General features: G+C 44.1%; 3 protein-coding genes across 4 annotated transcripts in view; all 3 read left to right on the top strand.

The window, feature by feature from the left end:
- The window catches only part of LOC123062618 (probable anion transporter 3, chloroplastic), a 4171-nt gene extending 3133 nt beyond the window's left edge, over window positions 1–1038 (top strand). Inside the window, exons 7-8 of the mRNA XM_044486207.1 lie at window positions 47–80; window positions 169–1038. Of these exons, the coding sequence (XP_044342142.1) occupies window positions 47–80; window positions 169–353 (219 nt within the window). The 3' untranslated portion in view covers window positions 354–1038. The remainder of the gene's footprint in view (window positions 1–46; window positions 81–168) is intronic.
- Window positions 1039–1174: 136 nt separating this feature from the next.
- Window positions 1175–5789, top strand: LOC123062619 (calmodulin-binding receptor-like cytoplasmic kinase 2). The gene is made up of 7 exons (XM_044486208.1): window positions 1175–2011; window positions 3105–3133; window positions 3701–3897; window positions 4005–4173; window positions 4527–4616; window positions 5029–5327; window positions 5415–5789. Exons 1-7 carry the CDS (start codon window positions 1758–1760, stop codon window positions 5703–5705), a joined length of 1329 nt encoding a protein of 442 aa, XP_044342143.1. The 5' UTR covers window positions 1175–1757; the 3' UTR covers window positions 5706–5789.
- A 6959-nt stretch (window positions 5790–12748) lies between these two features.
- On the top strand, window positions 12749–18983 carry LOC542862 (alpha-glucan phosphorylase, H isozyme-like). Of its 2 annotated transcripts, NM_001427929.1 has the most exons (15): window positions 12749–13089; window positions 13178–13357; window positions 13893–14069; window positions 14154–14239; window positions 14707–14896; window positions 15352–15444; window positions 15825–16009; window positions 16084–16201; window positions 16282–16410; window positions 16828–17046; window positions 17129–17332; window positions 17442–17600; window positions 17747–18010; window positions 18190–18380; window positions 18516–18983. In NM_001427929.1, exons 1-15 carry the CDS (start codon window positions 12913–12915, stop codon window positions 18640–18642), a joined length of 2499 nt encoding a protein of 832 aa, NP_001414858.1. In that variant the 5' UTR covers window positions 12749–12912; the 3' UTR covers window positions 18643–18983. The 2 variants fall into 2 exon arrangements, with proteins under 2 accessions (NP_001414858.1, XP_044342139.1); XM_044486204.1 differs by having other exon boundaries at window positions 12812–13089; window positions 13893–14239; window positions 18516–18925.
- Window positions 18984–23761: the final 4778 nt, after the last annotated feature.

The raw sequence follows: 23761 nt of genomic DNA, 5'->3' as shown, positions 1-23761 counted from the left end.
GATTATCTTTCCCATCTGATGGAATTTATTTTTAAATTCTTACCAGGAGATCGCCCCACAATATGCTGGAGTGCTACATGGTACTAAATAAGTTGTGCTCCCTGTGTTTTAGTTATAGATTTTGTGCATATGCATTACTATATTTAATCTATGTTTGTGTGCTAACAGGAATGGCAAATACGTCCGGAACATTTGCTGCCATTTTAGGAACTATTGGAGCAGGATTCTTTGTTGATCGGATGGGTTCTTTCCGTGGATTTTTAACATTAACATCACTTCTATATTTCAGCAGTGCCCTGTTCTGGGATATCTTTGCTACTGGAGAGCGTGTTGATTTTGATGGCACTAGCTAGCGCCAAAGACGAAATATACAGTAAACGATTTGACTTCACTGGGAGTATTGTGGCATCATCATCTGGGATAGTACCGAAAATGTCCATGAACCGAGAGATGAGCATTACACATCTGTACTACAACATCGTGTGGTTCAATGTAGTGGAAATATGCGGTGAATTGTCTTATTGTGGAAGCAGAGTTTCAGAGGTTTAGATCATGTGAATCTTTCTGATGCGCAAGTCCGAAATGTGAATTTCATCCGAAATGTGAATTTCAGGAGTCAAGGATACCTGAAGCATGCCAGAGAATAAATGGCGGTGTAGGAGCTGTACTTTAGGGGTGGCAAACTGGCAATGGCAGTGGTAGAGATTGAAAATAATGGCCAGTATGGTTGAATGGCTTGATCTAGCATAGTTTGGTGAGGCTAGCAGATGCACTGCATGATTAGTGAAAAGGTGAGACCAGGAACTCACAAACAAAGTGGGGAACCTGTTGAGGGTGTAAAGACAGCAATATAAGTCGTGGAGATCATTTAAACTCATAATGCGAGGCTACTGTAAAGATCCAGAATTCTCTGTCGGCTTCACAATGTTTGTTCACTTTAGCTTGGGTCGTTGTTTCGTGAAATTTGTATTGACCGAAGGAGAACTATAGTTATTGCAATTTCTTACTGTTCATAAATAATGTTTGATGTGCGAAAAATGTTGAATGGTTGTAACTATCAGCATACAAAGTCCCCTCATATACTGATGTGCTGTGAAACAGAGGGGGCATTGAGTTGTAAAACGCCACTTGGAGCTCCCCGCTGATGCCAAACAGGCAGGGCTTAGGGTGTCAAAATGCCCTGAATAAAGGAAAAAAAAAAACAGCTGCTGTGCAATCATGGACGAACGTGTACATGTTGGTCATACTGATTCTTGCTGAAAGAACAAACACCAAACCTGATAATCAACTGCTGGGGTGGCGTCCAACATCGTGGCGCCAAGTCATCCATCAAGGGGCTGAACCGTCCAGATGATCAACTCAAACTTTCCTGTGGCAGCAGAGAATGTAATGCTTCCTTCGCTAGGGTTAGAACTCCAGAGCAGAGGACGGCACACTTCTGTATTGCCAAGAGTCTGAAGGGTCAATATCTGAATCCTTCACCCATATTAAATTCCTGGTCTGTGAACTGTTGTTATCATAGACGACATCCGGGCTCCACTGGTTTGACCTTAGGCCCAAAGGAGCATTCCTTTCATAGTTATTTAGAGGTACCCACCACCACCAGGTCAAGCTTGAACCAGTCCATTGCGTTATGTCCAACAAAGTTGAAGGAAAGAACCAGATGAACTGCTACCTGCTTCTGTGAGAGCAGGTTTCAACGCAATCTTCTAACCCCGTCGGTTATGCAGGCAGTTTGATCCCCAAAAAAGAAAGTTATGCGGGCAGCACGCCATCGAGCACTCGGCACGGGCCATGGAGGAGACCTCTCTGCCTCCAACCATGAGTTTCAGAAAGATCCTGTCTTCTCCAGGGCATCCACGTATACAGTTCGTTCCGGGGTGGCCGAGAAGAAGGCCAGGAGCAGAGGATCATTCTGGGAAGAAGCTGCTACGATGATTGCCCGAGCTTGCACAAGCTGCTTCGCTCCTCGCGAATCTAAAATTAGGGAGGGCCCTGTCAAAACCCCCGAAGATGCTCACAGGCCCGGCCCTGAGGGGGGGCGACCGGGGCGGCCGCCCCGGGCCCCCAGGTGCCAAGGGGCCCCCAATTCTGTTGTTAATTAGCCTAGCGCCGTGGCCCAGAATCCGGATTTATTTCCATATACTCCAACTCAAGAAAATCGGAGTCCTACAACGTTTTCCCTGATTTCTCGGCTTTCCTTCCTCCGTGCTACTATTGAGGGCCCTTGCGATTGATCAAAAGGGAAGTTATTGCATGCGATTAATTAGACGTAGTGATGAAAAAATTCGCTCCTAATTTACTTCCTTATAATCCACAAGCCAAACAGTATACTTCCAATTGGTGAGAAAAACAGGAGACGGTGACTATGCTACACACGGGTGAGAATTAATCAAAGATCGCCGTGCTTGATGCGCGGTGCCGCCTCGAGTCGGAGGAGGGCTGGACTGCCGGAGATATGCAGTCGCTGCCTCCCATGAGACCACACCGACTCGCCGGGAGGCATTACAATTACATAGGAGTAGAAGAGAAGGTATGTCTCTAATCTTTCTTTTGAGTTCTCTATAATCTCTATTTGTGTAGGTTGTTTATATGGACTATGAAAATTTACCATCATGGTTGATTAATATTTGTAATTGATCATCAACATGGCCTCTGCGTTCTTTGCAACTGGGCACTAATAATCGATTTATGAGTGTTGGTAATGGATAGATATTATTGGCGTTATCAAATTTCTGTTGGCGACTTGCCGGTAATTGCTATGGACGAATAAACTAATACTAATCCATAAGGTAGGGGTTATACATAATACAATGCTGACATCTAAATGGATGACATATGAGTGATCATGTGCATTGAAATCATCGGTTAGACTTGACAAGGTACCCGATTTTACCATAGCTGATTATGATGAAAGAAATTAGGATAAACTTAATAATAAAGCTACGGGACATATTAGTAAAGAAAATACTTATAAGAGAAAATTGTATTTTCTTTGACTAATGATTCAACATACTTTTTGCAATAATTATTTATGTTTGTGTAAAATAAGGGCCACAAGGTTTAATCTCGCCCCGGGCCCCCGAAATCTTAGGACCGGCCCTGGATGCTCATGATGTGTCCACTAGTTCCAGTAAGTTCGGCTTTCTTTCTTCATTCCTCCATCATGTGCATGTTATCCTGCAACTGCATATGCCTCTGCAAATTTGAGCTGGCTCAAAAGAAAAAAGGCATGTATGTTAACTTGGCACCTAGTCAAATGACATGCGGAAGGCCTTCAAAATTTAACCACGCAAAATTGTAAAATTGCAGCGTACAACAACAATGAGTCAGCTCTGATCAAAGGCCATAACTTCTGGGTTAAATATCATATAATAACGGCATGATGTTTCGTCTATCACCAAACCAGCTCGTTAGAAGCTTTTAGAGAATCCCAATTTGCCACCTTCTCTGTCCTGTTTCCATTAATCTTGGGCACGTTAGCTTATGTTAATTCGAAACCCTCCAAGTTAGCATTGTAGTTCAATTCAAACCATCCATATATTTCTCCCAATCGTTATTCTGTTATTCAAGATATCCAGCTTGCATGTTCATCAGTGTGCATACATGTATTTCAAATATTAGCTATTCCATTGATCAAGTAAACCGAGTTTGATTAATTACAAATAAGAAATTTAAGGTTTCCAATGGTTTATAGCAGTCTCAAGAATTTCATCAGTAAGCAGCACAAGCACTAGTCAAAACAAGTCATGGCCAGACCAGTTCTCATTTCAGGAAGTTTGCCTGGCTACTTCAAACTTCAGTGAACAAAACAAAATTGGGAAAGGAAATTTTGGCACTGTGTATAAGGCGAAGCTCAGGGATGGATCCATCATAGCCGTAAAGCGAGCTAAGAAGGTTCGTGGACAAATTTCTTAACACAGGAAGATCATACATCTTTACGAACAATTACTTCCAGCAACCAAGTGAATGAAATCCTTTCACGTAACATCTGGAACTGGCAGAATATGTTTGACAGGCACCTATCTGCAGAGTTCAGGAGTGAAATCCAGATATTATCGAAGGTCGAACATTTAAACTTGGTGAAGTTTCTCGGGCACCTGGAGCATCAGGATGAGCGCTTGATTCTGGTTGAGTATATCAGCAACGGAACACTACGTGAACACTTGGATGGTAGGTCAAATTTGCTTGAGGTCACCATAATATTGTTAAAATGTGTACAGATAGAAGACCCAGTAAGGCCATGGAACTGGATGGAATCAAACATATTATAGTACTAGGTATTTTCGTATGCAAGTCGCTAAGTAAATGTTTGTACTCTATTTTTTTATAACCATACCTGCTCAATGTTCCTTCTGTAACTTTGTTACTCAAGTCTTCTTGGGACTCTGAATGTATGACGTAGATGTAATGCTATTTCTCTCACAAATTTCTACTACCTGAACTGCCAAAATGTCTTATATTTACGAACAGAGGGTGTACTAGATTAAAAGAATTTGGGGACCACAAACTTTTTCACTATGCAGGATCAAGAGGGCAACCATTGGAACTTTCACAGCGTCTCAACATTGCCATCGACATAGCTCATGCAGTTGCCTACTTACATGGATACACAGGTATTATGCTCTATTGTATTTCTGTATGAAAACACTAAAACCACTCATATTTGATATCCCATAGAGTACAGTTTCCATTTTCGATACCTTTTTTCACAAGCATGTTTTGTCTTATTTTGGCATGTCTCCTGGACCTTCAAAGGGAGGACATGTGCTACATTATGAACAAACTTATAGATGTACCTTGCACAGAGCATGTATGTGTTCGTATCCACACTTAAGTAAGGTCACGCATACATGGGCAAAGCTCTGAATGTCTAAAAGAATCACCACAAATTTCAAATTTTATTTATCAGATTTTTTTTATATTTTGCACACATTTCATTTCTGAATCCTAAATAATGTATCTGCATCCACAACATCGACATCCTAATGTCTGACAAATACTCATTTGCGTATTATGCACATGCAGACAACCCAATCATCCACCGTGATATCAAGCCGTCCAACATTCTCCTAACAGATCAGCTGAGAGCAAAGGTGTCCGATTTCGGCTTTGCGCGCCTATCCCCGTACGACACTGAAGCAACCCACATCTCAACAATGGTGAAGGGCACGGTAGGGTACGTCGACCCCGAGTACCTGAACACGAACCACCTCACTGAACGCAGCGACGTCTACTCCTTCGGCGTCCTCCTCGTCGAGCTCATCACCGGCCGGCGACCCGTAGAGCGCAACCGCGGCCGCCAGCAACGCCTCAGCACCGAATGGGTAAAAAATCTCCACCCCTAGCTAACATTTTGTGCGTTCAAAGGGACTGCGAGTAAAATGTTCGACGGAATTACCGTGTGGACGCAGGCGCTGCGGAAGTGCAGGGAGGGCGACGTGGTGGTGGCGATGGACCCCCGGATGCGCAGGACCAGCGCGGCGGTCGCGGCCGTGGAGAGGGTGATGGCGCTGGCGGCCGAGTGCGCGGCCATGGAGCGCGCGGCGCGGCCGGCCATGCGGCGGTGCGCCGAGGTGCTCTGGTCTGTCAGGCGCGACTTCCAGCACGAGCAGCAGCGCGCCGCGGGCGCAGGCGCGGGAGCGGGAACGAGGCGGCGAGATGGGCCCACCGCCACGTACGGGTCGTCGTGTATGGAACAGTAGGAAAGATCGGGATGTTTGTCACTGTCTACGCGGCTATGAACATGATTTTTATTTTTATTTTTGGGTTTTATCACTTTCGCCATTAGTTACTCCCTCCGTTTCATGATTGGCGGAGGGAGCATGTCACACTACTCACTTTTATCATTAAAAGTTTCAACTACTCGACACCGTTATAGTTTGATCAAAGGTCATTGACCGACGTGAAATGACCAAAATACCTTTAAACCCCACTTCCCACTTGTCAACGCTCCGCTATAACTTGTGGGTCCTATTTCCTTCATTCCACAATGTAGTGTGCCCGCGCTTTCCGAGATTCAAATTTGACCGTAAATTTAACCAACGAGACCGAATGCGACGGGAGAAAAAATTATACCACTGAATTCATATGAAAAATACAAATTCAGTGGTATAATTTTTGTTCCCTCCGTAGTTGGTCTCGCTGGTTAAATTTACGGTCAGGCTTGAATTTTGGAAAGCACGGACGCACGACATTGTGGAATGGAGAGAGTAATTGTTATCACACCTGAGAATTAAAACTACAAGAAAAAATAATGACATGTGGAGATTCGATAACTCGCGGCGAAGCTATTTTTGCTTCTAATTTCATTCTCCATATATTGAAACTATGGCCCACGCTTACAGTGAGTTGCGGAAGGGATGTTGACAAATGAGATTCAAGGATATTTTGGTCACTTCACCCCGACCAATGGCCTTTGACCGAACGGTAACACTGTTGAGTGACATTTTTAAGTACATGTTTAACTAAAGGATTGCATTTTAAATACTTGAAACTTTTAATGGAAAAGTTAAATAGTGTGGCATAACTAATAACAAAACTAATTAAAACCCTTTCTTTTATTTTGCGGGAATGATTTGAATTGATTAACTATGAGGTCACGCATGGTATCGTTAAGTTTATCTACAATATCTAGACTGCGTTAACCGATTCAAACAACCATTTATTCAATATAGGTTGATTACAACTGTCTCGCGACATTAACTCCTAAACAACCCATAACAAAGGTCATAAATGGATCATCTAGCGATGATACCTGAGTCGTTGGTTAATTCATAGTTTCATCGGTCAACTCCTCCAAATGTGTCTGATCTAACTGTGAGCTTGAGATTTTTTTTTCGTGCAATAGAGAACTCTATGCAAAAGTTTTAGCATAACTGCAATGTTTCTCCCATGATTGTGTTAAAAGGCGTTCACTATGTTAGAACATTTTAGACACATCGACAAAATCAAACTTTCTGAGTATGCAACAAAAACTTCCAACATCTCCATCAACAGCAGAGGCACTCACTTTTGTCTAGACAGGCTACGACCCTCCAAAGGTCATTGTTCTTTGTAAGGTTGACTCTAAGTAATACAAGTTTTTATCCACAAATAACAAATGCACTCATTATTGTCGATTCAGGTTCGTGGTCCACGAATCTGGCTCCTGGGACCTTCAACATAACCTGATTGGGTGACTTTGGATATGTTCCCAGCAATCCTGACATCTTCCCGGAGCTTGGTGGTGTGCCCTCAATCTCCACCACAAGGTATCTATGGTGCTTTGGAAGAGGGTCAAGGAAGGAGAGGAGCTTAGAAGAGGAGGGAGATTTTGGGGGAGAGAGGAGAGATGGAGGAGGAGGAGGAGACGTTCAACATGAAGGATAAAACAAAGCTTTTCCTCCTGTGGCAGATCGCCCAATTCTTTTTCCGGTTAGATACATCAATTGAATAGGACCGTGTGGCTCAAAAAATAGTTTGGATTCAACTTTGTAGGGAAATAATCAAGGGTCAAAAAATGAACATATTACCCATCAAACATGCCTATTCTGAAGTCCCATCTAAATGTAAAAATGGACACAAACGTCATGAACAACATGACCACCCACCTGTCCGCAACCATCCGTGTAACCGCGAGGGTCGGCTCTGATATCAACTTGTAACACCCTGGACACACCCGCCGGTGGTCGTTACTCCTGGTGGGATATAGACTGGTCCCACAGATCAATACTAGTCTTTTCTGCGCACTTTGTCCTCACTCATGCGCACCCGGGAGCAACTTCCCGGTCGGTCACCCATCTTGACACTACTCCAAGCTGAGCACGCTTAACTTTGAAGTTCTGTCCGAATGGGCTCCCGGAAAAGAAGGAATTCCTTATTGATATGAGTAGTCTACAATCCCTAATAAGCCAGGCTATCACACCCTAGTGGCAAAAGGTCAATCAATGAACATTGTTTCAAGTGTGATCTCTATAACCTAGTTTTCCCAAATCGGAGCATCTTGATCCCTCTGTAACACAAAATCATGACGTCTTGGACATGTCTTTGTTTAAACTTTAAAATTTCAAGCACACATATCTTTCAATTATCTAGATTAGGAGATTGAAAACCATGTGTATAAATTTATCTTGAAAAAGCATTTCTACAATATTTAGCTTGCTTGGTTTGAACACATACTCAATAGAAATTAGCGGTCAAAATTACATCTTAAAGACCGTGTCGATGTCTATTACCACATCATATTTTTGTGATATACAAAAGGTGGAGTATAGTAGTTTGAAGTTGACCCCGTCATGACGTGAGCTTGTTCATGTCTAAGATAACAATTGGTTTCGCAACCCGATAGTGTGCCTCAAACGTAAAGTACAGCATTAGTTTTAAGGCCTCAACAAACCGTAGATTCAGGCTCGGAATGAGAGTTCCAGCAAGTGGCTTGAGCTTCATTACGTTTGGCCAGCGACGAGAGGCAGCCAAAGGCGGGCTCTGAAAATCCTCTATCCGAGTACCGCGCAGCACCGTCCATTTTGGTGATGAGTGAAGGAACCAAAAGCACACGATCCGAGGCAACTCTGTCGCGCACGCTTCACCAGATTGGTCCCATGTCCGTGACAGCTCAGTGAACGACCAGCACGGACCTCGCGCCGTAACCGGACGTGACACCCCCGCGGCCTCCCCATCTTCTTCTTCCCCGCGCGTGTAGTACGAGACATGGGACTGCGAGAGCGCCGCGCAACTGGCCCCTCGTCCCCGTGCGTTCCGTGGACCGCACAGTGTCTCGGCCCCGCCGCGGTCACGTCACGTTCAAAAGGTTCCCGGGATCTCCAGGGGCCATCATAATTTCTCTCCGGTTCCATGCCAAACATTCCCTCTGTTTCTTTAGCATCAGTACAAACACAAGCGCTCATATACAGGCGCATACACTCATCCCTATAAACGCACACACGCACACCTTATCCCTATGACCACCTCCGAGAGACTGAGTCGGCATATCATCTTGAGATTTACGAAGTCACCGTAGGCGCCTTGTCGTCGCCGGAAACGTCTCCTCCCACTGAAAGCGCATCGCCGGAAATCCTGAAATAAATCCAGGAATAATGCGAGCACCAGGATTTGAACCCTGGTGGGTTGGGGATACCACTGTCCACCTAACCAACTCAACCGCAGGTTGATTCGCAAATATTCCCTCTGTTAGAGCATCTCCCACAGAAGGCGCTAAAAATCGTTCTCCGAGAACGCATCAGCGCAAACCGCGTGTTGGGGGCATGATGTTCCCCAGTCGCGGTGTCCATAATTTTTTTGAAAACTAAAATTCGGCACAAACAAGGCGCAAATAAGCACAAACTTCGGCGAGTTCATACATATTTAAAATATTTTACAAAAGAAGAAAAAAAAACGCTACTAGGCCCGTCGTCGCCCTTGCTGTTCCTCGCCGCCCGCCGCCCTTGAAGCTCTACATGCCGAGGAGCCTGTAGAACTTCGTGTAGTCGCCGCCGCCGCCGCCGTCGTTGTCGTCACCTCCTCCGCGGCCGCCGTCCCTGCTGCAGCCCTCGCCAGGTTGGCGCGGCAGGTTGGACGGTCTGGGGCGTCCTCGTCCTCGTCGCTGTCGAGGATCACCATGTCGTTCTCGTCCTCGCGCCCACGCTTGCGGGCGGCTATCTCCTCCAGGGCTCGACGCTGCCGGACCATCTCATCGCGAAGGTAGTCGTCCCGCGCCCACTTTAGGGCGGCCTCGTCGGAGAAGCCGCGCCGGACAATGGCCTCGTACTCCGCGGGGAGGCCGGGCTCCTCCTTCGGCCTGACGAGGACGAGGCGGCTAGAGGTAGGGGAGGAGTCGGCGATGCGGACGCCGGAGCTGCGGGTGCGCTGGCTGACCGGCGTGTCCTGAGGCTCCGGCTTGACGGGGCGGAGGCAGGGAGAGCCGGACGAGCGGCCGGACGATGAGGAGGACGCCCCCGGATCCATGCGCCTCGGCGTCCACGAGCTCCCACGCCGGCGGGAGAAGGACGGGGGAGAGGGGTACTCCAGCCTGGGCCTGTTGTCGTCCTCGATGTGCTCGAGGACGGCCTCCAGCGTGCGGCCGGGCACGCCCCACCATCGGCGGCGGCCTTCGGAGTTGAGCCTTCCGGAGGGCACGACGCCGTTGGTGGCCTCAAGCTGCTCGGTGTGGCGGTGCCGGAAGTACTGCTCCCAGAGCGGGTTGTCGGGGACGTACCGCGGACCTTCCCTTGCCGCCTGCGCGGATACGCGCGATCTCCGCACGCTGCGCTGCCCCGGTGGGTGGCAGTGGCACCGGGACCCCGCCGACGCTGATCCTCCATGCCCCGGGCACCCGCATGTCCGGCGGGACCGGATACTCAGCCTCGTAGAGGAGCCGAGTTTCGTCCTCGTGAAGGTGGCGGCAGCCGAAGCCGTTTGTCGCCGCGCCATCGCCTGGAAAGCGCTCGACCATGGTTGAACTGGAAACGGTGAGAAGAGAGGGAGGAACGGGGGTGTCGAGGAACGAGGGCATCGGCGGTGGAGAGCCTGTGCGTCACCGGCGCGCTGGGGACGACTTATATAGGCGGAGGTGCCGCCCGTACGCGTGGCCGCCGTGTGTACGCATGGCGGGCGAAGGACGCACGTCGTCACGTCTTCACTGCGTCGCCCTTGAGGCATCAATGGAGGAGGCTGATCGGCGCGACAGCTTTGGCATTGATTCTGCTACGGGAACCGAGACGATGAGGACGACGAAGCGGTGAGAAGAGGCTCTTTGATGATGTTACTGGCCGATTTTTCGACGCCGGCGGCCGAAAAATCGCCTGAAGAACTTTGTTGGGGCGCGGGGACATGCTCTTGAGTCTTTCTAGAGATTTTAATAAATGACTACATATAAAATAAAATAAGTAAATCGGCATTTTAAAATTTGTCTATATATATCCGTATGTTGTAGTTCATTTGAAATGTCTAAAAACTTATATTTAACAACGGAGTAGTAAGTATATGCATGCAGAAGAGCATTTACTCGGGAATGTATCGGTCACATCCTCATGAACTGGCCAGGTCGCGAAATTCGTACGATGATGGATAGCTGACGACCGTGTCGAGCAGCGTACTGGAGTTCAATGAACGGAGCCCGGCACACGAACTCGGGAAACGGATGTTCAGATCTGGTAGTAGCAATGCTACGAGTACATGCTACAGGAGACAATCTTCTGGGTGCGTCACGGTGGCCGATAGCACAGGATATCATACTTAAATAGGAAAGCTGACAAGCTGCACTCCTGCCCAATCTGGAAATGAAAATGGTGGCCCGATCCATCTTTATTACTACCCGATTTACCAGCGGGGGCGCAGGAAAAAGCGTGGCCTGACAGACACCATCCCACGTGACACGTGTGCTCTCCAGGCCCTGCTTCCTCCCTCCCTCACTCCCTCCGGTGTACCAGCTCCATCGTGTACGCCCTGTGGACTTGTTCCTTTTCATCTCTTTGGTCCGCATGATAAAACAACGAAAACAATATAGTAGCAGTAGAATTACAATTTCATTCATGCAAGAATTTTAGTCTGCAGCGAAGTTTGTATGATTGCACAACATAAAAGGCAAAATGATTAGGGTACAAATTTTCAAACAAAATGGTTCTTTCTGAAAGATATGACCGGATTTTTTTTTCTGATTAAGTGTAATGCAGGAAAAAAACCGTATAAGATTCTTTCTTATGATAAAAAAACCAAACCAACGTAGAAAAGAATCCTTAGGACCAAATGCTCTAAAATACTCTCTCCGTCCGGAAATACTTGTCGAAAAAATGAATAAAAACAGATGTATATAGAACTAAAATATGTCTTTTTCTTCGACAAATATTTTTAGACGGAGAGAGTACCTACATAGATCCTGTAGATAAAAGAGGCCCTTAGTCTTGAGCTAGTCAGCATGGCAAGTCTAGAGTCCTTCCGAAACATGCACAAAAATGCATGTGTTCTTCATCTCTTCGGGAAAACATGTGAACCTCTTTGCAACATTGAGAAGAAATGGACCATCTGATCAAAAGGAGATACGCTGCCGAGTCCACATTTGAGAATTTTGCTCTCCAGTCACAGAATTTAGTTACAATGTCATGGTGATCGTTCCCTTGGCGAAAATTTAAGAGGCGGAGTCGCTAGATTGAAGGTGGTGAACCATGATGGCGACATTGTGCATATATAGCCTCGATGATCGTTTTCTTCTTAGCAAGGCGTATGGACTTATGTGTGGGTAGCTAGATCGGCCATTGATCTTGGACGTCATGGTCCATGAGGCTCAACAGCTAGGCTTGTTTCTTGGTTTTCATTCTGGTCTTATTTTTCTTCTAAAAAATGCTCCCTCTGCCCCATATAATATAAGATGTTATAACAATCGGTTGTAACAGCATCTTATATTATGAGTCGAAATGTTTTAATTTGGTAGTTGAGCTCGTATCTCGATTTTCATTTGGTTTTTTCTCTAATTAACTGGCCAATATTTTTCTTAACTAATGAGATCGTTGAACCACCACAAAGAAACTCTACATTTGTGTATTCCGGTCTGTTGTGCTCACTCACAAAAACCCTATTGACCCTTTCATGGAAAAGAGAGAGAGAGAGCAGAAAATAACCTCACAAAACAAGAAGCCAAAGAAAGAACTATCCAAGGGGAGCCCAGAAAACAACCGACGCGCCCTTCATTTTCTCCCGCTTTTACTCCTCTACCACTGAAAAATAAAAATATCTCTGGAGCTTCCAAGAATCGTTAGCCTCGCCCAGTTTCTCGGATCCCGTCGCCCTCACCGGCCGTGAGCCACGTGAACTCGGTACAAAAGGAGCCCCCCGGCCTCCAGAGTTTACCGTTCCCATTCGGTGCCCGCCCCGAGGCCTTATCGCCACCTCCCCCGCACACACCGAGTGCTCGTGCTCGACGCAATTCCCCACCCCGCGATGAGTGCGGCGGACAAGGTGAAGCCGGCGGCCAGCCCCGCGTCGGAGGACCCCTCCGCCATCGCCGGCAACATCTCCTACCACGCGCAGTACAGCCCCCACTTCTCGCCGCTCGCCTTCGGCCCCGAGCAGGCCTTCTACGCCACCGCCGAGAGCGTCCGCGACCACCTCCTCCAGGTGCTGCCTTCGCTATCTCGCGCCGCCCGCTCGCGTCCTCCGTCGCTGCTGCGGCGCGGAATGTTGATCTGTGCTTTTGTGTGTGCAGAGATGGAACGACACCTACCTGCATTTCCACAAGACGGATCCCAAGCAGACCTACTACCTCTCCATGGAGTACCTGCAGGGCCGCGCGCTCACCAACGCCGTCGGCAACCTCGCCATCACCGGCGCCTACGCTGACGCCCTGAAGAAGTTCGGCTACGAGCTCGAGGCCATCGCTGGACAGGTGAGCGATCGAAGTGCCTCTCGTCCTAAATTGGAGTGTGCTTCGCTTAATTAAGGCTATCTATTTTCGTACTCTTGGGAGTGACATTATTTAATTAGTGCTTTGTTTGACCGTGACATTTTCTAATTGAAGTACCAGTACTACGTTTTGTGTGGCCTTTTGTAGAAGCGGTTCAGGTATCTGGTTGGCTGGCTTAGATTTCTTGATCCATTATTTAACCAAACAAAAAGAAAGTGCACTACACAATGCGTAGATCACTGCATGTCTCAAAAAGAATTGAGCAAGGCGTAGAAGGTGCACTATACAAGAAAAATTGAAAATCAGTTGTTTACAATAGCAACACGAGCAGATCCAGGGTCTGCAAGATTGACATTTTTCTCCTCTGTTAAGCACCACCACTTAATATGAATCTAGATCTGTTACCAAAAGCTAATTATGGGTTCATGGCACCGGGATAGCTAATAAAGCTTTTGACTGAAACATCTGGACCCTCTTTTCACCAGTAATTGATGGTGTGAATTTGTCTTGAATTCAGGAGAGAGATGCGGCTCTGGGAAATGGTGGCTTGGGCAGGCTTGCATCTTGCTTTTTGGATTCAATGGCAACGCTGAACTTGCCTTCTTGGGGCTATGGCCTTCGTTACCGTTATGGCCTGTTCAAGCAGCGCATTGCCAAGGAAGGACAAGAAGAAATCGCTGAAGATTGGCTTGATGTACCATTTCTATATGCTCATATCATTCTTCACAATTTTTTTATCTGGATCTCGATAATAGCTATGCTGTTTAATATTTTTCAGAAGTTTAGCCCATGGGAGATTGTCAGGCATGATGTTGTATACCCAATCAGATTTTTCGGCCATGTCGAGATTTCGCCAGATGGAAAGTAAGCCATAGATGGACACCTGGACAAGTGCTATAATGATAAAATATTGATTAATGGCTTGAGATGGAGTTTTTTATGACGTGATGCCTTCTAAATTCAAAATGATAGTATGATGCTTCTTTAACTGCATTTCTTTTCCGTGTTTTAATTTACAGATTTAGGATCTTCTGTACTCCATGTTTCTTTGATCAAATGTTTTGAATATGTGTTTTTTTTTGGTCCAAAAAATTTGAGCGTGTATGAATGAATGTTCATGCATGAAACTACATTTGGCGATGCTTTAAGCAGAGTTGTTGTACATCAGACGGGATAAAAAAACTAGATTTGGTGATGCTTTTATCAGAGTTCTTGTACATAGACTGGATCCATTATCACAGACTCGCTATTTATTCATTTTATTGGTTTTTATGCCAATGCCTTTTTGTGTCCCTCTAATTGATATGTTTGTTTGCTTTATCATGTGATAGGCGGAAATGGGCCGGTGGAGAAGTTCTGAACGCTTTAGCCTATGATGTGCCAATTCCTGGGTACAAGACAAAAAATGCAATCAGTCTTCGCCTTTGGGATGCAACAGCTACTGCTGAGGATTTCAACTTATTTCAGTTCAATGATGGCCAGTATGAGTCAGCTGCTCAACTTCACTCGAGGGCACAGCAGGTGATGTGCAAGTCCTAAACTGAGTCACTCAATTGCTCGTATATGATAAATCAAGAGCGCCTTTAACTTTGTGAATACTGCTCCTGATCGATGGCATCATATACTAAACCAGTAATTTTATTTTCTGTTTAAAGCAAGAACGTCCAATACAGTCTGCCCTGTGTGATAGCCATGTTTTCCTATAGATTTCACGCACTAACCATCTCATCAAACAACTTGATCACAAATAATGCTAAAAGGTTATCTATTGTGGTTTTAACATGCTTTTTAGATGTGACTATAAGTGAGGTGTTAATCCATCATAGTTAATAAGTTGAAGATTATGTGTGTTTCCTATCTGTCATCTGCTATCAATGCCTATATGTAAGCCAGAAATAACTGTCGTATCTTTTGGCTCCAGTTTCGTCTTTCATGAATTAACTAACTTGATTTAAATTATATTGTATATCCTGTAGATATGTGCTGTTCTCTATCCCGGTGATGCTACAGAAGAAGGGAAGCTTCTGAGATTAAAGCAGCAGTATTTCCTTTGCAGCGCATCACTTCAGGTAATTATGTAGTTAGTTTCATTTGGTATGATGGTTACTGTAAAAGGAAGGTGCACCTATGGCCAGCTTGTGCTTTTCTGTTTGGTTGAGAAATGATGTTAGAGATACTTGCATTGTTACAAGTCTTCTTGTATTGTTGCACGCTGCATCAAATTTCCACCATCTTGCATGAGAAAAATGCATGATCAAGGTTCATTAAGAAAACCTGTATCACTATTATCATTATCATGACCAGACTTCTGAGTCCCATTACATTTAAATTATCCTTCCTATTTTTACGCAGTTACAACGTGGTTTTATTTCGTCTTTTCTCAATATCTTTTCGTTTGGTCCTCCACGATAAATATTGACAAGCATAACTGACTATGATTTTTTTCCAGGATATTATTTTCAGATTTAAAGAAAGAAAAGCTGACAGAGTTTCAGGGAAGTGGAGTGAGTTCCCTTCCAAAGTTGCTGTTCAAATGAATGACACTCATCCAACTCTTGCCATTCCTGAGCTAATGAGGTTGCTTATGGACGTGGAGGGACTTGGTTGGGACGAAGCCTGGGCTGTCACAAATAAGTGAGATTTTCACCAATATTAAATTTGCATTATTACCTTTACATACTTATTTACAAATTTGTCTCATGGTCCAGGACGGTTGCTTACACCAATCACACGGTTCTTCCTGAAGCTCTTGAGAAATGGTCACAGGCTGTAATGAGGAAATTGCTTCCACGTCACATGGAAATCATTGAGGAAATTGACAAGCGGGTAACTGTCAAGCCGTATGTACTCTTTCAGTACACAACAGTTATGGCACAAAATGACAAAGTTGTGCCATTTGCTTGCAGTTTAGAGAAATGGTAATCTCCACCCGGAAGGATATGGAGGGAAAGATCGAATCGATGAGGGTTTTAGATAACAATCCCGAGAAGCCAGTAGTGCGGATGGCGAATTTGTGTGTTGTGGCTGGGCATACGGTATTCTTATTTCATTGCCATGTTCTGCATCCTGTTATTTCATTTTTCATTTTCTACAGCCCGTTACACGGTAGTTTTGTCTCTGTACTCCTACTGGACCATTTTACATTGTCTTTCTTTTTAAGATAATAAAGGCATAGTGAATATCCTCCTACTTGACCATGATTACTTTATTTATGTATTTTGCAATTTACTGTATCTCACTCATTCTCTGAGAAAACGTTGCTTGTAATCCCATTATTTTGCTTGCTTCTTTATGCTAACTTGCTAAGATTTTTTATTAAAATGTAATTTATGGGCGCTTCAATTGGTTCTGGAGCTCTCTGTTCTGTACTTTTTGTGCTATTCCAGCATCGATTTGCCTTCCTGTATCATATGAGGTAGACCATAATGAAGTGTACTAAATTCTTCTGACAGGTGAATGGAGTGGCCGAGTTGCACAGCAACATCTTGAAACAAGAGCTGTTTGCAGATTATGTCTCTATTTGGCCTAACAAATTCCAGAACAAAACTAATGGAATTACACCACGTAGATGGCTCCGTTTTTGCAACCCTGAGTTGAGTGAAATAGTCACTAAATGGCTAAAAACAGATCAGTGGACAAGCAACCTTGATCTTCTCACCGGGCTTCGGAAAGTATGTGTGCATGCTTCTAATCTTCCATCTCTTTTTGTTATTGCCCATCACACTATCACAGTATAACTGAATTTTTTAACAGTTCGCAGATGATGAAAAACTACATGCTGAGTGGGCAGCAGCCAAGCTGGCCAGCAAAAAGCGCCTAGCCAAGCATGTATTGGATGTGACTGGTGTTACAATTGACCCAGATAGCCTTTTTGATATACAAATTAAACGCATCCACGAATACAAGAGACAGCTGATGAACATTTTGGGAGCTGTGTACAGATACAAGAAGTTAAAGGTTTGGCTTCTTTCTTGGAATTGCCCCTATTCTTATAGCTTTACCATGTCTCCATTAGATGGAAAATATTCAGTATTATGGTCCTGAATAGGCTTATGTATCATGTTAGGAAATGAGCGCAGCAGACAGGCAGAAGGTTACACCGCGCACTGTCATGGTAGGAGGGAAAGCATTTGCAACATACACCAACGCCAAAAGAATAGTGAAATTGGTAAATGATGTTGGTGCTGTGGTGAACAACGATGCTGACGTCAACAAATATCTGAAGGTATCGACTGTACAGCATTCACTTCTTCGTTGGCAATTTTCATCTAATCCTAATATATATAATTCTTGTGGAATGAACATTACTGAAATATTAATTTGACATTCGATTGTGTTTTATGATTTAATACGAGGTTCTTGTTCCTCCAGGTGGTGTTCATTCCAAACTACAATGTATCAGTGGCTGAAGTGCTCATTCCTGGCAGTGAACTGTCACAGCACATCAGTACTGCAGGCATGGAAGCAAGTGGAACAAGTAACATGAAGTTCTCTCTGAATGGCTGTGTTATCATTGGAACTCTCGATGGAGCCAATGTTGAAATCAGAGAAGAAGTGGGACAAGACAACTTCTTCCTTTTCGGTGCCAAAGCAGATCAGGTTGCTGGTCTGAGGAAGGATAGAGAAAATGGCTTGGTAAGATATCTTCCAGTAGATTGCGTGTTAGTTATAGGCAATATTACAATATTAGGCTAGCCAGACTTGCAAATAGCTAATCTATTTGTGGTGTTCATAGTCTACTGATTTCAGTATATATTCTCACCAAGTCACGATCAGATGGGCTATTAACTTATTCTTTGTCTCGCTATGAACAGTTCAAGCCAGACCCACGCTTCGAAGAAGCCAAGCAGTTTATCAGGAGTGGTGCTTTCGGCACCTACGACTACACTCCTCTCTTGGATTCCCTTGAAGGGAACACTGGATTTGGGCGTGGTGACTACTTCCTTGTTGGCTATGACTTTCCAAGCTACATTGATGCACAGGCCCGGGTTGATGAAGCCTACAAGTAAGGATACAAACACAATATCCCTTCTATTGGGCTGATGCTTTGAATTCTAGAACTAAATACCATTGCAGTTCCCATGACAGGGGTTTGCTGAATATCGTAATGCTGAATCCTTAACTCATGTTTCCATGACAGGGACAAGAAGAAATGGGTCAAGATGTCCATCTTGAACACGGCTGGAAGCGGCAAGTTCAGCAGCGACCGCACCATCGACCAATATGCGAAGGAGATCTGGGGCATTTCGGCTTGCCCTGTTCCATGAAGAGGAGACGTGATCAAGAGGTGATGGATGATGATGCGTGGCAGTAATAAGGACCTTATACTGGTCCATGGTGAATAACCCCTGCTTCCGTTGTAGCTGAGAAGAATGAAGCAACGTACGAAGCCTGTTGTGTTGTGTATTCTGCTGCACTTTTGAAGTGCATAGAGGATGCGACTTTTCTTTTGTTCTTTTTCTTTTTTGGTCTGTAACCATACTATTTTGATCCTGAACCGGAATGGCGGAATCATCCAGGTTCTCAATAAAATAGTTCAAGTTTTGATTACCTTTGGTATCGAAATGTTGTTTTGTGATCATGTTGCCTATGTAGTTAGGATTACAATCTCCATCCATATATCTAACTTATTCAGGTTTGAGAATTATTGGGTGGAAATTGAAGGTTTTTTTTGATTGTATCAAGTAGTCTTGGGAGAGGCCATCCAGAAAGACTCATATCGCATAAGCTGAAATCTCTTAGGCAGGATTTGAAGAAATGGCAATTGAGCATTGCTAGAATGAAGCTCCTAATAAGTAAGTGTAACAAGGTCATTGTTATTCCAAATAATTTGGAGGAATTGAGGCCTTTGTATAGGCAGGAGTTCAATTTAGGAAGATTATTAAGTTGCATGTGGAACATTTGTTGCATAAAAAAGAGATGTACCAACTGCAGCGCCTCGACATTGATCTGGAAGACCTTGGTGCCACCAAAAGTGAAGTTTTTCAATACCAGCTGCAATGCCTCGGCATTGATTTGGAAGACCTGGGCGCCACCAAAAGTCAAGTTTTTCCATTGGCTCGCCAACCTGGATAGGCGTTGGACTGTTGAGAGATTGCAACGCCGTGGCCTGCAGCACCACCCCTGTTGCGTCCTTTGCGACCAGGAACCAGAGACGATGCGCCACCTACTAGTTTCATGCCCCTTCTCGTGGCAGGTATGGCATGATACCCTTGTCTGGTTAAGGATGATGTGCAGACCACCTAACCGGGATGCCTCCATCTCCGGATGGTGGTTTGCTGTCAAGGCGACGACCCCCAAACCGCTTCGCAAGGGACTGGCAACCGCGATGCTTTGCTACTGATGGGATGGATGATTTGGAAACAATGAAATGCTTGTGTCTTCGATGGGGATCAACCATCCGTCCACCAACTAACAAAGAGAATCAAAGCAGAGGTCGCCCTATGGGTTGAGGCTGGGGCTTCAAGCCATCGATTGGTGATCCCAAGCACCTGGGATGTCCACCAAGATCACTGTAAGATAAACTGTAAACCCCCCCCCCCCTCCTAGGAGGCATGTAACTTCTCCCCCTTTCAATGAAAAGAAACACCAAGTCTTTGTGTTTTCTCAAAAAAAAGAGATGTACCATTAGGTATATCAAGGTGGGGGAGGAGAATACAAAATCTTTCATGCTATAGCAACTGAGAGGTCCAACAGGAATTCCATTGCCAGTCTTCTGCAGCTTACCGATGGGACTATGATTTCTGATCATAGCTAGGTGGAGGTGTTATTTGGTCTAGTTTTAAGGGGAGGATGGGGGTTGCTAAAGGAATTAATATGGGATTTGATTTAAATTCTCTCCTCAACCATGTGGATGGACTGGATGAATTAATAAAGCCTTTTGAAAATGATGAAATGGATCTGATTATCAAGAATATGCCTATTGACAAGGCCCTAGGACCCGATGGCTTCAATGGCCTTTTCTTTAGGAAATGTTGGCCCATCGTTTGCAAAGAATTCTATGCTCTTGCTTAGTCCTTCTATGAGGGGAACGCCAGGTTAAATAATATTAATGGATCTTATATTACCCTAATTCCCAAGAAGCTTTCACCCGAGACGGTAGGGGGTTATAGGCCAATTTGTCTTACTAGCATGGGCTTGAAGTTGTTGTCAAAGATTGCTCGTAACATGTTTCAGAAGGATAATATGAGATGCATTCACAAAAATCAATATGGTTTTATTACGAGCAGGACAATACAAGATTGCATTGGTTGGACACTTGAATACCCCCATCGGTGCCATCAACCATTTTAATTCTGAAATTGGACTTTGAAAAGGCTTTTCATTCTGTTGAGCATTCAACCTTCTTGGAGACTCACAAACACGAAGGTTGTGATTCTAAATGGATTTGCTGGGTGGAGCAACTTTTATCCACTAGAACATCATATGTTCTTTTGAATCATGTTCCTGGGAAGTAGTTTGCTGTAAGAGGGGTGTTAGGTAGGAATATCCTTTATCTCCTTTGTTGTTTGTACTTGCAGCTAATCAGCTTCAGTTGTTGGTTAATGACATGCACTAGAGGTGTGTGTTGCAGCTCCCAATCCCTTGCCATGACCAAGATTACCCTATTGTCCAATATGTTGATGATACTTTGATAATCCCGTCCGTAGAGGAAATTTAGTTACGCCCTTAAAAGTATGTTGCTGGTTTTTGTTACTCGTGAGCTGCGTTGGGATTTCTTCGAAGAGGAGATGATGCAGCAGTATAGTAGAGATAAGTGTTTCCCTCAGTTAAGAACCAAGATTATCAATCCAGTAGGAGAACCACACAAAAACTCATTGGTAGCACCTGCACACACAAAAGCAAATACTTGCACCCAACACAAACAAGTGGGTTGTCAATCCTCTTGGCGGTTATTTGCAAGGATCAAATCTTGTAGTGGTAGATAGATAAAGTAAATTGCAAAATAAAATAAAACATAAAAAGTGCAGCAAAGTATTTTTGGATTTTATAAATGATAAAAGTAGACCCGGGGGCCATAGTTTTCACTAGAGGCTTCTCTCTCGAACACATAGCATACGGTGGGTAAACAAATTACTATTGGGCAGTTGATAGAAAAGTGCATAGTTATGACGATATTCAAGGCAATGATCATGTATATAGGCATCACCTTCGAGACAAGTAGACCGACTTCTGCCTGTATCTACTACTATTACTCCACCCATCGACCGCTATACAACATGCATCTAGGGTATTAAGTTAATAAAAACAGAGTAAGGCCTTGAGCAGGATGACATGATGTAGACAAAGTAAATCCAAGCAATATGAATAAATCCATCTTTTTATCCTTAATAGCAACAATACAAATATGTGTCCTTTCCCTTTCTGTCACTAGGTTGGAGCACCGCAAGATCAAACCCATTACAAAGCACCTCACCCATTGCAAGATAGATCAATCTAGTTGGCCAAACCAAACGGATAAACCGAAGAGAAATACAAAGCTATAACAATCAAAAGAGTTCAGAGAAAACTATATTAATATTCACAAATATTCAGATCATAAACCCACAATTCATTAGATTCTAACAAACACACCGCAAAAGAAGATTACATCAGATAGAACTCCAAGAAGATCGAGGAGTACGTGGTATTGAAGATCAAAGAGAGAGAACAAGCCATCTAGCTGCTAGCTATGGACCCGTAGGTCTGTGTTAAACTACTCACGCATCATCGAAAGGGCAGCAAGGATGATGTAGAAGCCCTCCGTGATCGATTCCCCCTCCGGTAGAGTACCGTAAAAAGCCTCCAGATGGGATCACGAAATAATAGAAGTTTGCAGCGGTGGAAAAAGTGCTTCGGGTGCCTCTATGGTATATTGGGAATATTTGTGAATTTATAAAGGTGGAATTAGGTCAATATGTGCCACGAGGGGCCACAAGCTCAAGGGGCGCGCCCCCTAGGGCGTGCCTGGTGAGCTTACCGCTCCCTCGTGGCTCGTTTGGTCTTCTCCCGAACCTTCTAAGGTCTCTCTTGGTCCATAAAAAATGTCAAAAAGTTTCGTAGTGTTTGGACTCCGTTTGGTACTAATTTCTTGAAAAGCCAAAAACAAACAAAAAAATAGCAACTGGCTCTGGGCATTAGGTTAATAGGTTGTCCCAAAAAATGATATATAATTGCATATAAAACATCCAAGATTGATACTATACTAGCATGGAACAATAAAAAATTATAGGTACATTGGAGACGTATCAAGCATCTCGAAGCTTAATTCCTGCTCATCCTCGAGTAGGTAAATGATAAATTTTTTATGTAATCTTTCTTTTATGGTATGAATATTAAGATCTGGATGATTCAAAGCAATAGTCTATAATTTGATATAAAGACATCAATACTCAGGCATACTAACAAACAATCATGTATTTCAAAATTAAAATGCTAAAAAAAATTATCCCTACAAAATCATATAGTCTTGTCATGCTCCATCTTCTTAACACAAAGTATTTATCATGTACAACCTTGGTGAAAAGCCAAGCAACTGGTTCATACTTTTAGCGCGCTTCAGCTTTTTCAACCCCCACGCAATACATGAGCGTAAGCCATGGATATAGCACTATGGGTGGAATAGAATACAATGATAAAAATTAATGAGAAGTCAAAAAGGAAGAAAGTCTCACATCGATGTGACTAATCAACGAGCTATGGAGATGCCCATCAATTGATGTCAATGCGAGTAGGGATTGCCATGCAACCGATGCACTAAGAGCTATAAGTGTATGAAAGCTCAAATTGAAAACTTAGTGGGTGTGCATCCAACTTGATTGCTCATGAAGACCTCGGGTATTTGAGGAAGCCCATCATCGAAATATACAAGCCAAGTTCTATAATGGAAAATTCCTACTAGTATATGAAAGCGATAACATAGGAGGCTCTCTATATGAAAAACATAGTGCTACTTTGAAGCACAAGTGTGGAAAAGGATAGTAACATTGCCTCTTCTCTCTTTTTCTCTCATTTTCTGGGCCCTTTTTGTCCTCTTTTTTTCTCTTTTTTATTTCCTCACTAGGACAATGCTCTAATAATGATGATCATCACACTTCCATTTACTTACAACTCAAAATTATAACTCGATACTAGAACAAATATGACTCTATACGAAAGACTCTAGCAGTGTACCAGGATGTGCAATGATCTAGCGTAACATGCATAAAAATGATGAACGATGGCTGAGCCACAAATGCTATGTCAGCTATATGATCATGCAAAGCAATATGACAATGATGCTATGTGCGATAATAATAGAACAATGGAAGTTGCATGGTAATATATCTCGGAATGGCTATGAAAATGCCATAATAGGTAGGTATGGTGACTGTTTTGAGGAAGATATATGGAGGCTTATGTGTGATA

This window comes from Triticum aestivum, chromosome 3A (assembly GCF_018294505.1).
Source record: "Triticum aestivum cultivar Chinese Spring chromosome 3A, IWGSC CS RefSeq v2.1, whole genome shotgun sequence".
Taxonomy (NCBI): domain Eukaryota; kingdom Viridiplantae; phylum Streptophyta; class Magnoliopsida; order Poales; family Poaceae; genus Triticum; species Triticum aestivum.
This window is presented reverse-complemented; position numbering and strand designations above follow the sequence as displayed.